The following is a 14,155-nucleotide window of genomic DNA, read 5'->3' as shown; positions in this document are numbered from 1 at the left end:
TCAATTTCTGGTACCCAGCACAGTGGTCAGACGAGCACATACTCTACCAAGTGCCCCTGCGATACTTCCCACATCCACCTGGCACCATGAATGGTCATTTCGGTACTATCGACGCTGTTCCCCATACTGCACTTTACACTCCCACCAGCAGTGACTTTTCTGGAATTCTGAAGGTTTACTCTATGTCTGTATACCACACAGCTTGGAAGTGTAATTGGGCTACCTTTCAGTTTCTTCCCAGCTTTCATTCTCCCCCATAGAGGCTTGACCTTAGCTTTGAAAGTCCACTGTTTCTCGGCCTATAGGTTTGAGTCTTTATTTTCAGCCATATTTTTGGAGTCTAGGTAATATTCTTTCAAATCTTTCCAGACATAGTATTCAAAGTATATATTAATTATGGATATTTGTACAAAGTCCAGAAAGAATTCTAAGGCACTTAATGTCAACAGTAAAGGGCAAATTGGAAAGAGAACATTTTTATTTAGACAATTACAACTTGGTCCCTGTATTTGGGGCTCATAAAAAATGCATACGTTTTTTTTTCCCCAGGACTAAACACAATGAAATCGAATTAGTCTTAGAGGTGCCCTTGTGGAAATGAGTATTATTCAATGAAGGTTTTAAAAAATATGAGGACAATATTTAGGTTAGACAGTATTTACATGGCCGACACGTTCTCCTTCTAGTCTGGTTTTCTATTCATGTGGAAGTGCCTTCCTGCCTGGAAACACAAAACTGAAGACGGCTTTCTCCCTGGTCAATGAAGATAAACTCACACTAAAGAGTTGCTCAAATAATTGAGATAATATAAATTTATTCCTTGTTTATATAATTTAGAGTCCTGGATTATGTTGTAAAAAATGTTTTTGATTAAACATGTCTTCCTTTTGTTTGCTCTGAACAGTGGCAAGAATAGATTAACCTTATGTATAACTGCTGATTTTTTGGTTTAGTTTTCACACCATTTGCCTTTGTATTTCCACTATGATTTTTCTCTAAAAGGAGACAAATGTACCATCAGTGTGTTTCCACCACACCTCCCCAAATGAGCTGACTTGTAAGAGACGGGTGGACGCGGGGCGCTGAGGCACACGGAGGGGGCCTCCAGCTAGATGATAACCATAGTTGGTGCCCTTGTCTAGTTGCTAAACAAGGGGATCTAATTGCCTCTCTTGGGATTTTGACCTACTTTTCTATTAGTTTGCAAAAGGAAGGTATATAGCTGCCCCTTTTCAGGTAAAGGTGTGGCTCAGGCTGTTGCTGGATGGGGGCTGTTTTCGGGAGAGGCAGGTTCCACGTGGCAGCATCTATGCACCACCCTGTCTGCTCCTTGTTTATACCGGGGGATGTCAGGGGCAACTGGAGGCACTGGCTGGGCAGAGCGACTGGGGAAGTGAGTGAGCACACGGAGTGCTCTGGGCATGACTCTCAAGCCAGAAGTTCACACCCACCCCGGCAGAGGACTGGGGCAGGAGAAGGCAGGAGGACTGAGGGAGCACTCCCCACCCAGCGGACCCCCAGCCAGGAGACCTGGGCGCTGGTCTGGGTCTGCTGCTGTTTGACCTTGCCCTGGGCCATGCCACCGACCCCTCCAGATCTCATTCTTGGCCTGTAAAGTGGTGCAGGGGTCTGCCCAAGACTACAGTTGTGTTGTTACACAAAGTACTGTCAGTAAAATTAAAACAGCGGGGCCTCAGCTCCCGCCTTCAGCAGGTGCCACAGAGACCACAAGGACCACAATTCATCTGCATGTAACTACTCAAGAGATGCTACTGAAAGTTCTTCCTGAATGGTCCTGAATATTAGTGTAATTTAAAACTACCTTAGAGAATGTACTGTTAAAACTGAAACCATACTTTTAATGCAGAATACATTTCATGCCTAGGGATTTTTTATCTGCCCAGAAGGAGAATTAGGAGCAGTGACAGAATCAGCTCCTCACCCTCTTCCTAGAGTATCTGGTTTCTCTGCCCTGGCAATGACCTGAAGGGCTGCCTTACCAGGAAAGACTTCCAAGTCAACTTCATTTCTTGACCTTTCTTTTATAAAACTACTCAGCCCAGGAGAGATATGAGTGCTCAGAAATCCAGAGGTCAAGTTTCTGGGTACCAGCTTACTAAGTTGTCTCCTAGTTAATGTTTTCAATCAACATTCCACTAATTCCTTACTCATTTACATGAGTTAGTTCTCTCAATTCTTCTAAATTAAAAAAAAACTAATCAATTCTATGATAAAATCCAATAATTCTATTTTTATTATTCCAAATTTCTTGCTACTCTGTTTATGTGCTAATACATATACATACATTTTTCAGATGAAATCAGTGAATAGATGCTATTTTGAGTTCCATTTCTCTTTTACTTGATACATAAAAATGTATCATGAAATATACATAATCCACATACTTGTTATTTTGAATTATAGCTTTTATTATATAATACCAAATTGTTTGCTAGAATTATTGAGTCAATTTTCAATGCTGCCAAAAACACGAATATATTAGATTCTTTATAATCTAGTACATATTTAGGTTTTATTACTTTTATTTTTGTATTTTAATGGGTGCCTTACCACTCTTCTAGAGCGTACTTATTAGTATTATTGTCATGCTAAGTACACACATGTGGATCTGCCAGCACACTTAGTTTTAGGAGGAGGGCGGTTTGGCTCTTGAGGAGTAGAACTAGGAAAAAATGCAGAAGAAATGTATTCATATATATGGAATAGAGCCATATTTGACCTCGAATTAGGGCTTCTGTTTAGATTCCCTGCTTTACCAAGGACACACGGCACACTCATTATAAAATGCACGTCGGTCAAAGCTGGGGAAGTTTACCACTTGGTATTCACTGTTCACTGGGTGTGTTATCTGACCTCTTGGCCAGCAGGGGGCATGTCCCTCATGCCTCCTCTACCTCACATGCCCACTGGTACAGTGCGCACACTGCTTAGTTTGATTAGTACTAATTCCAATAACCACTGAAAGTATAACTGCAATAGTGATTTAACATCTCGGATTTGTAATTTGGAGTATGTGAGAATGTGTATGCCATTAAAAAAGACCAAACTGCACCATGTTACTGGTTAGAGAGTAAAGATAACTGTCACTCAGAATGATGAAAATGTGAAGTTCTAATAGTAATCCTGAAAGTCAACTAATTAAGTGAAACTTTGTTAGTTCACTCATTCATTCACAAGGCTTTCTGAGTAGCTTCTGTGTCCCCAGCTCCGTATGTGCAGAGGCAAACACAGGAGCTCTGGCCCCAGCAGCTTACTGTCTGTGAGGGGCTTGGGGGTTGTTGAGCACTGCTCCACTGCACCGTGGGGCTGTGAGGGGTCCCACAGGGCAGCAACTACAATAGATAAAGGGATGCAGGAGAAGGGACACATTATCTCTCCCTGGGAGAATGGGGGAGAACACTTTCAGCTGGGTCTTACAAGATGGGAGGACTTGAACAGACACATGGCGACAGCATAGCAAAGGGCACAGGCAAAAAGGACAAGAGTGTATCCAGTGCCACTGCCAGGTGCACGGAATGGGGCATGAACGGGTCGGTGGGTGAAAACACTGCAAAGGAAAGCCGGCCAGGGCACGGAAGCCCACGGATGTGCAGCCAAGTGAGCAGCCCTGACTCCAACAATCAGGGGAGTCCCTGTGGTGGGATGTACCTGTGCTCCCAGGAGACCCCTGAAGTGTGCGGGATGGACTGGAGGACGTGCAGGTGGAATCAGAGACCAGCAGTACCACTGTGGCCCAGATGAGAAACAGCGAGGGTTTGAACAAGGAGAGCAGAGGGGAGGGACACATGAGAAAGACTGGGCTGTGCAGTCATGGAACTTAATGATCAATATTATATGTATTTATTGCACACAGTGAACATTTAATGGAATTTGGCAGAAGGAAATTATAGAATCAGTTTTCTATAGAAAGTTAAGAATTTTTTTCTACTGATGTGTTTTCTACTACTGGGTTTATCAAACATTTCTAGATGAAAACAACTTTTGTGATAGGTCCTCGGCCTCCAATTCTAGCTTAAGGAAATGGCCTCACTCTAAAGAAAATTATAACCATCAGTCAATATTTTTATAGTACTGTGTTCAAATTTTAAATTAAAAAAAATGGAACCTTCAGTTCTAGTTTCCAGTATGAAATTGATGTCAAAACCCCAGTGTTGGGAGTGGCCCTTTGCAGAGAACTTGCGGCCCTCACTCTGGTTCTTCAGCATTTAAACCGCAAGTGCTGGGCTCCCACTTACTTGGAGGGTTAAAATTGATGGTCTGAATCGCTGCCAGACATTTGCAACTGAGTCGTTCAACAGCAACAGCTGCTCTGGATTTCAAATCACTCAAGCAAATGCAGAACACAGTGCGAGCTCAGGGTAATGACTTGGGAGAGGGGAAATGAGGCAGACAAGGAGAGGATGTGCAACATAGAGGTGACATTTCTTTGTGAGGTATTAACATATCTGATTTCCAGTCTAAGACCGGGGAGCTGACACACAAGCAAATCTCAACTAAATAGGAGGAAGTTAGAAAGAGGGGGAAAACCTCAAGTAAATGCAGAACTGTTTGTCAGTGACTAGAGGAAAACAGGCTCACCTGAAAAATCGAGTGCACACACTCCTCTCTGATGCTGTCCTTTCAGCAGTGACAGACATTTCAGAGTCTGTGTGTCCCACACATGAATGGCAGCATCTCTTCCAATCTTAAATAACAGGATGAGTGTATTAATTACTTATAAGTTATAGCAAGAATAATTTCATTCTTTAGAGTCAAATGCTGCTCAGAAATTAAAAAAAAACACACACATTTGGAGAGTAGGAAGACCCTCAGAAGTCATCTGGGCCAATGCCATTATTTTCCACATGAGGAAACTGAGGCATGAAGAGTCCAAGAAAACTGTTACGGCACCAAGTTGGGTGGGTGCATGGCTCCTAGTTAAGGGACTTTTCAAACTCTAATTCCACTGTCTACTGTCATTTGTTTCTGTCAGTTAGTTCTACCTTGCTCTTCTCAACTCCAGGCAAAATGCCACTCGTTGGTCAAGGAAGTCATTTTATGTTGTCATGTACTATCATCCGAGTTCTTTAGCCCATATCAGTTACTTATGTAAAGTGGATTCAAAATTAAACCGTTTCGCTAGGCCCCCATCTTAGAGGAGAGATGCACACCTGCCCAGTGGCCACGTAGTCCTTCACCGGATGGATGGCCAGGCTGAGGATGTCGTCATCATGCCCCAGGTACAGCCTCTGGGAGTGCTGCTGCCTGTTGTACACGACAGCAACTGCAGCGATGTGGTAGACCACCTCTCCGGCTTGCGTGTAGAACAGATTGTTCCTACAGTCGTAGCCTCTGTACCTGAAGCACAGGTCCAAGAAATGCACAGCATTTGAATCTTCATGAATGAACAGAGCAGGAGCTGTCAGAAGGCAATGCTAGTGTATGGACACATGCATCTAGAAACTCCAGTGTCCTCACAGCTGCTTAACTTCAGTGAAGGAGTGGAGACTCCTGAGGGCCTGTGACAACTTTTTGAGGGGAAAATGGGCACTGATCATTTTAACGGAATCTGTTTCCAGATCCTCAGCTGCTGTATGTGCTCCTTCTTAAAAATAACCGTCTGAGAACACCCCTGGGATAAGGTGTGGGTTTTTCTCTACCACCTCCCCTGTCACAGTCGCCTTCCTCCCACTTCACAAAGTCATTCCTCTAGCCCATCTGGAATCGTATGATGGTGTATTACCCTGGAATGTCGGACCTCCAGGGACACCAAAGCAAAGGGCCAATTCACAATAAAAGAGTGGATATTGAAAGTGAACAACACCAATGACTGGGTGAGAAGTGCTTTTGCAAGTCAAGTGATTTCCAATTTTTGGCTTTTAGCAAAATTGAGAGAGATTTAATCAGAGCACTAGACTACATTTTGTGTGATGTATCAAAATCATGCTATGTATTTTTGGCCTACAACTCAAGAGGAATAAAAAATTGAGTAATGTAGCTATGATTAAACTGCTTCCATTTCCACTGACTTATTTATGCAAACAAGTTTTCTCAATGCTTATATATCTTAAGAAATAAAAAATAGGAATAGATTTAATGCTAAACTCTGTCATACTTTACCACTAAGTATGCATATATATGACTATATATCTGAAGTTACTGAAAATTTCATCTCATCAAAAGTTTTTTACAATAAAAATTTTTATGTTTAATAACTGTTTATCAGAATTTGTACTATATTTAGATTGATTTTGTCAGCTGTGTATTACTAACAGTTGTTACAATAATTCAATCTAGAAAAAATTGTTAACATTTAGAGCAGCACTGTGCAATAAAAATATTATGTGAGCCACACATGTAATTTAAAATTCTCTAATGGCCGTGGTAAAAAGGTAAAAATAGATGGAATTTATTTTGAAAATGTTTAACCTAATGTTTCTAAAACATTATCATGTCTACATGTAACCATATAAAACATTTTAATGAGAAATAGTACATTTTTTTCATGCTAAATCTTTGACCTGGTGTGTGTTTTACACACATGGCCCATCTTAACCCAAACCAGCCACATCTCAAGTGGGCAGTGGATAGGTACCACCCTGGACAGCAGAGAGAATCACAAGGCCACTGGGAACACAATTTAAACTGAACCTGTAGACATTTCTGAACCTGTAGCAGAAAGTATGATAGAGTCATCAATAACAGACTTTCGATCATAAAAAAAAAAAAAACTACACCAGGGTAAAATTCTGTGGGAGAAGTAAAATAAAAATGAGTTCAAGAAGAAATATGAGTGATGCAAAGTTTCCTACTTTTACAGAAGCACCTGTTCACGTATTTCTTAAATCGATGATGGAGGGATTCAAATGTCTATGGCATTTAGGTCCCACTGCTCCCATTTAAATGGGTGATGTATTTATAAAACACTAGATGTTATATTTTTCACAACCATTTACACTTTTGCTGAATAGTTTCAGGTTTCAACTTAAAGTTTGGAAGGCCTTATGTAATTCTCAAAATCCGACATGATTTGAAGCGCATGTTATTTGAAGAAAACCTCAAACCTCGTCGTGTTGGAGCCCAGCACAACAGAGCAGCAGCTACAGGGGTGAAGGAAGCAGCGGGGTGGAGAGAGTGCAGTGAAGTAACCATGAGCTGCGGGAGTGCACACACCACGGAAGTGCAGAAAGTATGAAAATATCGAGGTGCACACACTGTGATGGCCAGGGAACACCGGCTGAGAAAGCCGGGCACAGAATAACAGCCAAGATCCTAATCACAGGTACGTGCAAACAGGAGAGAGGAGCCAGCTGAGTGGGAAAGCACAGGGAAGGGACATATCCTTAGCCCAGCGATAAGGCTGGGGACAGGCCACCCACCCGTGTATGAACTGGAGTTTCAAGCTGTCCTCAGGAGCCTTTTCTCGTTTGAGGAAGGGCACTGCATGGTTTTTCTCTTTACTTTGTTGCTTTAGCTGAGGTAGATCTTCTTTGTAAACCTAAAAGCATAATAAATATATTTAATTGACACTCTTTTCTACAGGTTTTAGAAACAATATCTTGACATTGTCAGGGAATCTTTAATCGTAAGAAATCATGTTTTGAGCACATGAGGCTAAAAAATAGTCACAAGAGACAAAGAAGGTCATCATGTAATGATAAAGGGGTCATTTCTACAAGATACAACAATTGCAAATATTTATGCCCCCAACATCAGACACCTAAATACATAAAGCACATACTAAGAGAACTAAAAGGAGAAATAAGTATGAATACAGTAATAGTTGGGGCTGTAATATCCTACTCTCAGCAGCCAGGCAGAGAATGAATAATGAAACAGGAGATTTGAACACCAGAGATCAAATGCTCTAACAGACTTGTACGAAAGGGGAACCAAAATTCTAGAATTATTTTCTGCAAAGTGGGCCCCCCCTCATAGTACAGGCTTCCCCCACTCCCACTAGGTGAGAGTTCTAGGAACCCATCTGTATCAGTGTACCAACAGCTGGCATTGTTGTGAGAGGCTGCATTCAGCTTCAGAGAATTTTTTTGAAAACTTTCAACACATTTGCCCATTTCATGACGGGTGATTTATGAGCGCACCTGCCCACACCATGCTGAGTGTTCAGCAGTTTTTGACCAAAACAGCATGACCCCTGTGCTCCACCACCCCCTTCGCCCGATCTCACTTCAAGCAACTTTTTTTTGTTTCCCCAGATGAAAAAAAGTTCTTAAAGAGAAACGTTTTTGCTGATGTAGAAGAGATGAAACAAAAAATGGCAGAAGCACAAAAAGGCATCAAAATTGACACGTTCAAAACTGTTTTGAGCAGTAGAAAAAAAGTCTCAATGGGTGTATTGCATCAAATGGAGAGTACTTTGAAGGTGACTGAAGTTTAAATATGTAAGAATAAACACAATTTTTTTATAAATAAATTCTGGGTTTTTTGGTTCTCTTATATAGAACATTCCATATAACAGCCACAGAATACACATCTTCTCAAGTGCACATGAAACATTTTCCAGCACAGTTCATATGTCAGAGAACAAAACCTGTCTCAACAAATGCAAGTGGAAATTATATCAGGTATCTTTTCCAACCATTATGGTAAGAAAGAATAAACAACCGAACATCATACCTCAAGGAACTATAAAAAGAATAAGCTAAGCCCAAAACTAGTAGAGGAAAAGAAATAATAAAAAGATTAGAACAGAATTAAATGAAATAGAGACCAGGAAAACAACAGAAAAGATTAACAAAACTTTAAAAAACTAAAAGTTGTTTCTTTGAAAAGATAAAATTTAGAACACCAGACCCGAGGTCAAATTTTACTCTCTTCTAATGAACAAAACTAACAAAAGGTATCTTTTAAATTATTGGGGGTTAAAATAATTCTTTTTTTCTTAATTTGCTATTATGGTTCTTAAGTAATTTATATCCAGAAAAATATGGCATTAGTTTTCTAGTAAATAATAAATTATCAAAGGTATCAATAAAATATAAATAAAATTATTTTTAAAGCAAAAACAATCTCTTGATGATTCTGACATTTGCAAAAGGTGGACCTCAAGTGTCCACATTTGGAATCATTTTCTCTTCATGGCCTCATGCATCTTGACAGTCAGACTGAGCTATAGAGTCAAAAGGTCCCAGTCTAACTCAGGACCTAAAATATGTTGCTGAGAAAAACACTTCCTACAATTTAAAGTTAAAGGTACAAAAATCAGTCTTTCATCTACCACGTACTTAAGCCCTACTACCAAGTGATATCAACTTAACACATTGAAAATTAAATGCAATCTATGAATAATTTCTCATCTTCATAAAAGGAAAGTGTTCATTTGATGAAACTACATTACTAAAAATATGAAATACTGTTTAAAAAGTCCCTGTTTACATTTGACTGAAAACTTTTTTTAGAAAAGGAAGTCAGAAGATTTCTCATTACTATTCTATTACAGGTACAATGAACTAAGCTTTTAAAATCTAAAGATAACTATGCATCTCAATTCATGATGCGTTTGTCTGCACACCAACTGCTTCAGAGCACTGAATTCTAGTCTTGGAATTTCTGCTGCTTCTTTGAACAGTCACAACCTCTATGGGCCTCAAATGGTAGAGAGAATAAAAATCCCCGCTGAGGGATATGTCAGGAAAATTGTGAACGTAAATCGAATAATATAGGTGAAAACTCTGGGAAAAAAAGATGTCAGGGAGAATATATAAACCCTAGGCACAGGTTTTAATACAATTACAACATTGCATTCTTTTACTAGCATCATTTTCTTAAATACAAAATTCCCAATTAAAGAAAAACATTATTTTCCTCCCAGATCTTACATTCATTTTGCTTAAATTCCATTCCCCTTGATATCATGGCACAATATTGTATAGTGTTTGTGTGGTATTTCCACCTTAATAATATCCTTTCAAAGCCTTATCCTTAGTAGTTTTATTGCATAATGTATTGCACCAATACACAAATGATGCAGTCTTGTAGTTCAACCAAGGCATCAGTTGAATGGCATTTTTACTGATAAATTTCTTCAAACACTGCATCAATGAGTGATATTTATGAGCCGGAAAAAATATCATCTGAAAATCAGTAAATTCAGTGCCTGTATAGAAGCAAAGCTCAGCAGTACATAAAATGTGTGCTTTGGAGAGAAGCCCAGATCTGCATTCTTAGACAGCTGATGCAAAAGTGGGCAAATTAGCTGCCCTCCCAGGGTTATTGTGGGGCTGAGTTTGGTGTATGTCAATCACAGGATCTGGCCCCATGGAGACACTCAATGCATGGCAGCTGTCACCGGCCTGTGCAGTAGGTCTCCATGGGCAATACTGACAGCTGCTGTGTCTGAAACTGGAAATCTCACTCAACGTTCATGTACAGGACCTGCTTCACGTACCTTTGTTAAATGACAAGGAAGAAAACAGAACCCCTGTAGTTATTGTGATACAAGGGGATACGTGTTTAGACTCCCCTAAGGACTGATCTGTTTAATGCTAAAATAAAATGTCTACTTTCAAAATATTAGGACCCAATTTGGATATAATTGCCCAACTTTTATACTAGAGATAATTTCTGACCAGAGAGAGAATGTGCATTATATTTGGCCTTTTACTTTAATTACATGGATAATGGTCTCCAGAAGTTATGAAACTACCATGGCTCCAGAATGACCTATTCTGTAAAGAAAATACGTGATTTAATGATCTTCTAAGAGAATATAAAAACTAGTAGCTTACATGCACATTTTTTCCTCCAAAAAATATCTTAAAGTTTTAGGTGCTAGGGAGGCAAAAAACCCCAAATATCATTCAGTTTTGAAACTATGCCACTCTTTTCCACTTGAGAATATTTTAAAGAATCTGATTAGGTAAACGCCGTATTTTTAACCTGTATTTAAAGACAAGAAGTGTGTTTCATGTCCTGATTCCATTCTGCCTAAGTACCAGCCATTTTTAGTCAGTGTCCAAATCCAGTGAGATTTTTGGTTATGAGACCTTTGTTCTGAGGCTGCCTGCTTGCTGACCTGGCGATCATAATTGATTTGAGTTTCTTGTTCAATATCGGAGTCCAACTCTGGCACGTCGGATAAATCTGAATCAGATTCTTCACTGTAGGAATCAGTGCCTCCTTCTGTAGAAACACAACCCACAAGAATCGAGCAAACATCCTGAGAGCTAAAGAGCTAAAAATTTTAATTTCAATATTTACTTTTTTCTGTCCTTCAAGGTAAATAAAAATAACCACCCCAGGTATCATTCAGTGTCAATCCTTAAACCATCTTTTTTTCTTTTATCTTTTGGTTAAGTTCAGCACACCCCTCCCCGCTCCAGGGGCACTGACACACTAGAACAACACCCCTCACCGCCATTCCCACACTTCTATTACATCACAGATCTTTGACTTTAAGTCTCGTCTTGGAAAGTGGGTGGGTGTGTGTGTGCAGGTTTTACCAAGGACAGGGCTGGTACAAAAGGAAATTCAGCCACTTATTTCAATGGAGACCCTCTCTAGCCTGTTAACATGCCCACTGAGTGTCGGTAATTGCCATGGTCAAAGTTGCTGCAGAACCCCTCTCGGCAAAAACCTTTCCTCACTTAGGTTTTCATTTTATCACCTGATCATTCCTGCTGACATCCCCATAAATAAAAAGACTACACACCCATTGAACTGGAATACATAGGCCCATGTTGTGGACGACTCTTTGAAACCCATTCTGGAGGCAGCTTCCATTCCAAAGGTTACCCTGTCACCCCACAGCTGGAACGAGCAGACCCTCCGTCCATCACAATCATTCTAAGGAGGCTGAGATGTCTGCATTCATGTTACCTTCAGTGGTTAATTCATGTAAACCTTAGACTTTCAACTTGCATTTGGTATAAGCAAGATCCTTCAAAGGAAATTAACTAATGGACCCATATTCATCTCCAAAGCTTCTCCTGTTTTTTTTTTTTAAACTTGAAAATGTATTACAGGAATGACTTTTTCAAAATTGCTTTAACTCTTTACCTCCAGAAGAGATGTTAGAACATTCTTTGAAACTTTCATTGAAAAATAAACAGATGTTGGAAAAATTGTTGCGGGCCTTACCCTGGGGCGCGGCTTCCAGCAGGCCATTGCTGACACCTTCTGGAATAAACCTCCACTGGAACACAGAGTGGTCGGCCCCTCCGGTGCTCACCACCCACTGGAAGTCATGAGACCAGCGGACATTTGTGACATGTGCAGAGTGGCCCACGTACTTTCTACATTTGGCTCCTGAAGATATTTTTAAAGAAAATTAATTATACAAAAAATAAAATTTATTGCTTAGAAAATTATATTCCTATTCATGTTGAGGAGAAAAATCTTTGAATATATCACAAAATAATCTACAGTATTACACAGCATAACAAATAAGTAAATGCTCCCAAAATATTGGAATTATCCCAGTATGGATTAAGCTAAAAATGAGTCTTAAACCCTGATGCATGTGGCTCAACTGGTTGGGTATCGTCCTACAAAGCAAAAGGCCACTGGTTCGATTCCTGGTCAGGGCACAGGTCAGGGGTGTGGGTTCAGTTCCCAGCTGGGTCCTGTACAAGAGGTAACCAATCAATGTTTTTCTCTCACATTGATGCTTCTCTCCTCTCTTTCTCCCTCCATTTCCCTCTTTCTGTAAATAAATAAATAAGCAAACAAATAAACAAAATCTTTAAAAATGGGTCTTAAGCCCTGTAGCTAAAGACACATCCAAACCTGTTCCAAATAATGCCTACTGCTTCATGATTCTGAAAATAAATGCTAAAAAATAAATACCTTATACATTCTTATTTAAATACTAGATAAAATGGGCAGTCCTTGCAATTGGGAAACAGAAGATAATTCTGTTGGAAAAAGTCAAATTACTGTTTGGGGTCATGTAGATGTACATTTGGAAGAATAACATTTTTTTCTCTGAAATTGATTGCTTTACTCAGTAAACATCATCCCCAGGTAGTGAATTCAATAGAAAAAACTAATTTGAACTTAATACCTGCGGTTGATCTACTGCAGTAAAGTCTCCAGGGCATTTTTGGTAGCCAACAGCATAAAGGCACTGGTGGAAACAGGAGGGTCCACCTTATCAGGTGGAAATCTGATACTCTGAAGACTATGGGAGATTTTAGGGGGCCAACAAGCACCCATCTCTCCTTCAGAAATACTTCTACCTTTTACAGTCCCTCTTTGGGGGAAAAGGCCATCTGTTTCAAGTATCACATTTAAATATTAAATACCCACTATTAAATACCCAGCTGGTCTGGTTCAGTGGATTGAGTACTGGCCTGCAAACCAAAGGGTTGTTGGTTTGAGTCCCAGTCAGGGCACATGCCTGGGTTGCAGGCCAGGTCCCCAGTTGGGAGAGTAAGAGAGGCAACCACACATTGATGTTTCTCTCCCTCTCTTTGTTCCTCCCTTCCCCTCACTCTAAAACTAAATTAAAAAATCTTTAAAAAAATAATAAATAAATAGTAAATAAATAAATGCCCACTAGAGAGGTAAGGATTTAGATATAAATGAAGGTGAAAATGATGGCTACATGTCCCTTTCCTGAGAGCAGGTTCTAACCAGGTGAGGTCCTATTACATTAGGGCCTCAAAAAAAAAAAAGGCTTGGGGGATGCTACCAAAGAGGGACAGGAAGGCTTTGGAGCTCAAAAGGAACCTTGCCTGTTTCAAAGAGTTGCCTAAACCAGTTTTGGTAATTTCATAACATAAACAGATTCCAACTAAGTTCAGTTGGAAAGCTGGCTAATGATAATTCAATAATTAGGAAGCAAAGTCTATTCTTTCCTTATCTCTGTAGATCTCTTCGGGCTATCCTTTGCTGCCCTGACCTTTATACCCTCCTCAGAGATCATTTAACCTATCTCTTTGCAGTGGCTCAAAAATATGCCCACAATTAAAAAAGCAAAAGCCAAACACATAGAAACAGTAGGTTTGTAGCTAACTAGAGGCTTGGAGGTGGGAGAAATGGGGAGACCTTGGTATGCTGTAAGGGTACGCTTTCGGTTATAAAATGAATAAATTTGGGAATCTAATGCCCAGCATTGGGACTATAGTTAACAACATTGAATTGTATACTTGGCAGTTGCTAAGAGAGTGGATCTCAAATGCTCTTGCCATTC

The 14,155-nt window shown here is 39.9% G+C and overlaps 1 protein-coding gene across 1 annotated transcript in view; it reads right to left on the bottom strand.

The window, feature by feature from the left end:
* EML6 (EMAP like 6) overlaps positions 1-14,155 on the bottom strand; it is a 229,424-nt gene that overhangs the window by 75,564 nt on the left and 139,705 nt on the right. The window contains exons 11-15 of the mRNA XM_037047921.1: positions 12,100-12,267; positions 11,036-11,142; positions 7,380-7,498; positions 5,172-5,358; positions 4,600-4,705 (exon numbers count right to left, since the gene is read on the bottom strand). Coding sequence (XP_036903816.1) covers positions 4,600-4,705; positions 5,172-5,358; positions 7,380-7,498; positions 11,036-11,142; positions 12,100-12,267 — 687 coding nt within the window. The remainder of the gene's footprint in view (positions 1-4,599; positions 4,706-5,171; positions 5,359-7,379; positions 7,499-11,035; positions 11,143-12,099; positions 12,268-14,155) is intronic.

The sequence above is a fragment of the Sturnira hondurensis genome, unplaced genomic scaffold (assembly GCF_014824575.4).
Source record: "Sturnira hondurensis isolate 20B ecotype Veracruz unplaced genomic scaffold, ASM1482457v3 Scaffold0006413, whole genome shotgun sequence".
In the NCBI taxonomy this organism is placed as follows: Eukaryota; Metazoa; Chordata; class Mammalia; order Chiroptera; family Phyllostomidae; genus Sturnira; species Sturnira hondurensis.
The sequence above is the reverse complement of the archived record's forward strand: the minus strand, read 5'-3'. Positions and strand labels throughout refer to the sequence as shown.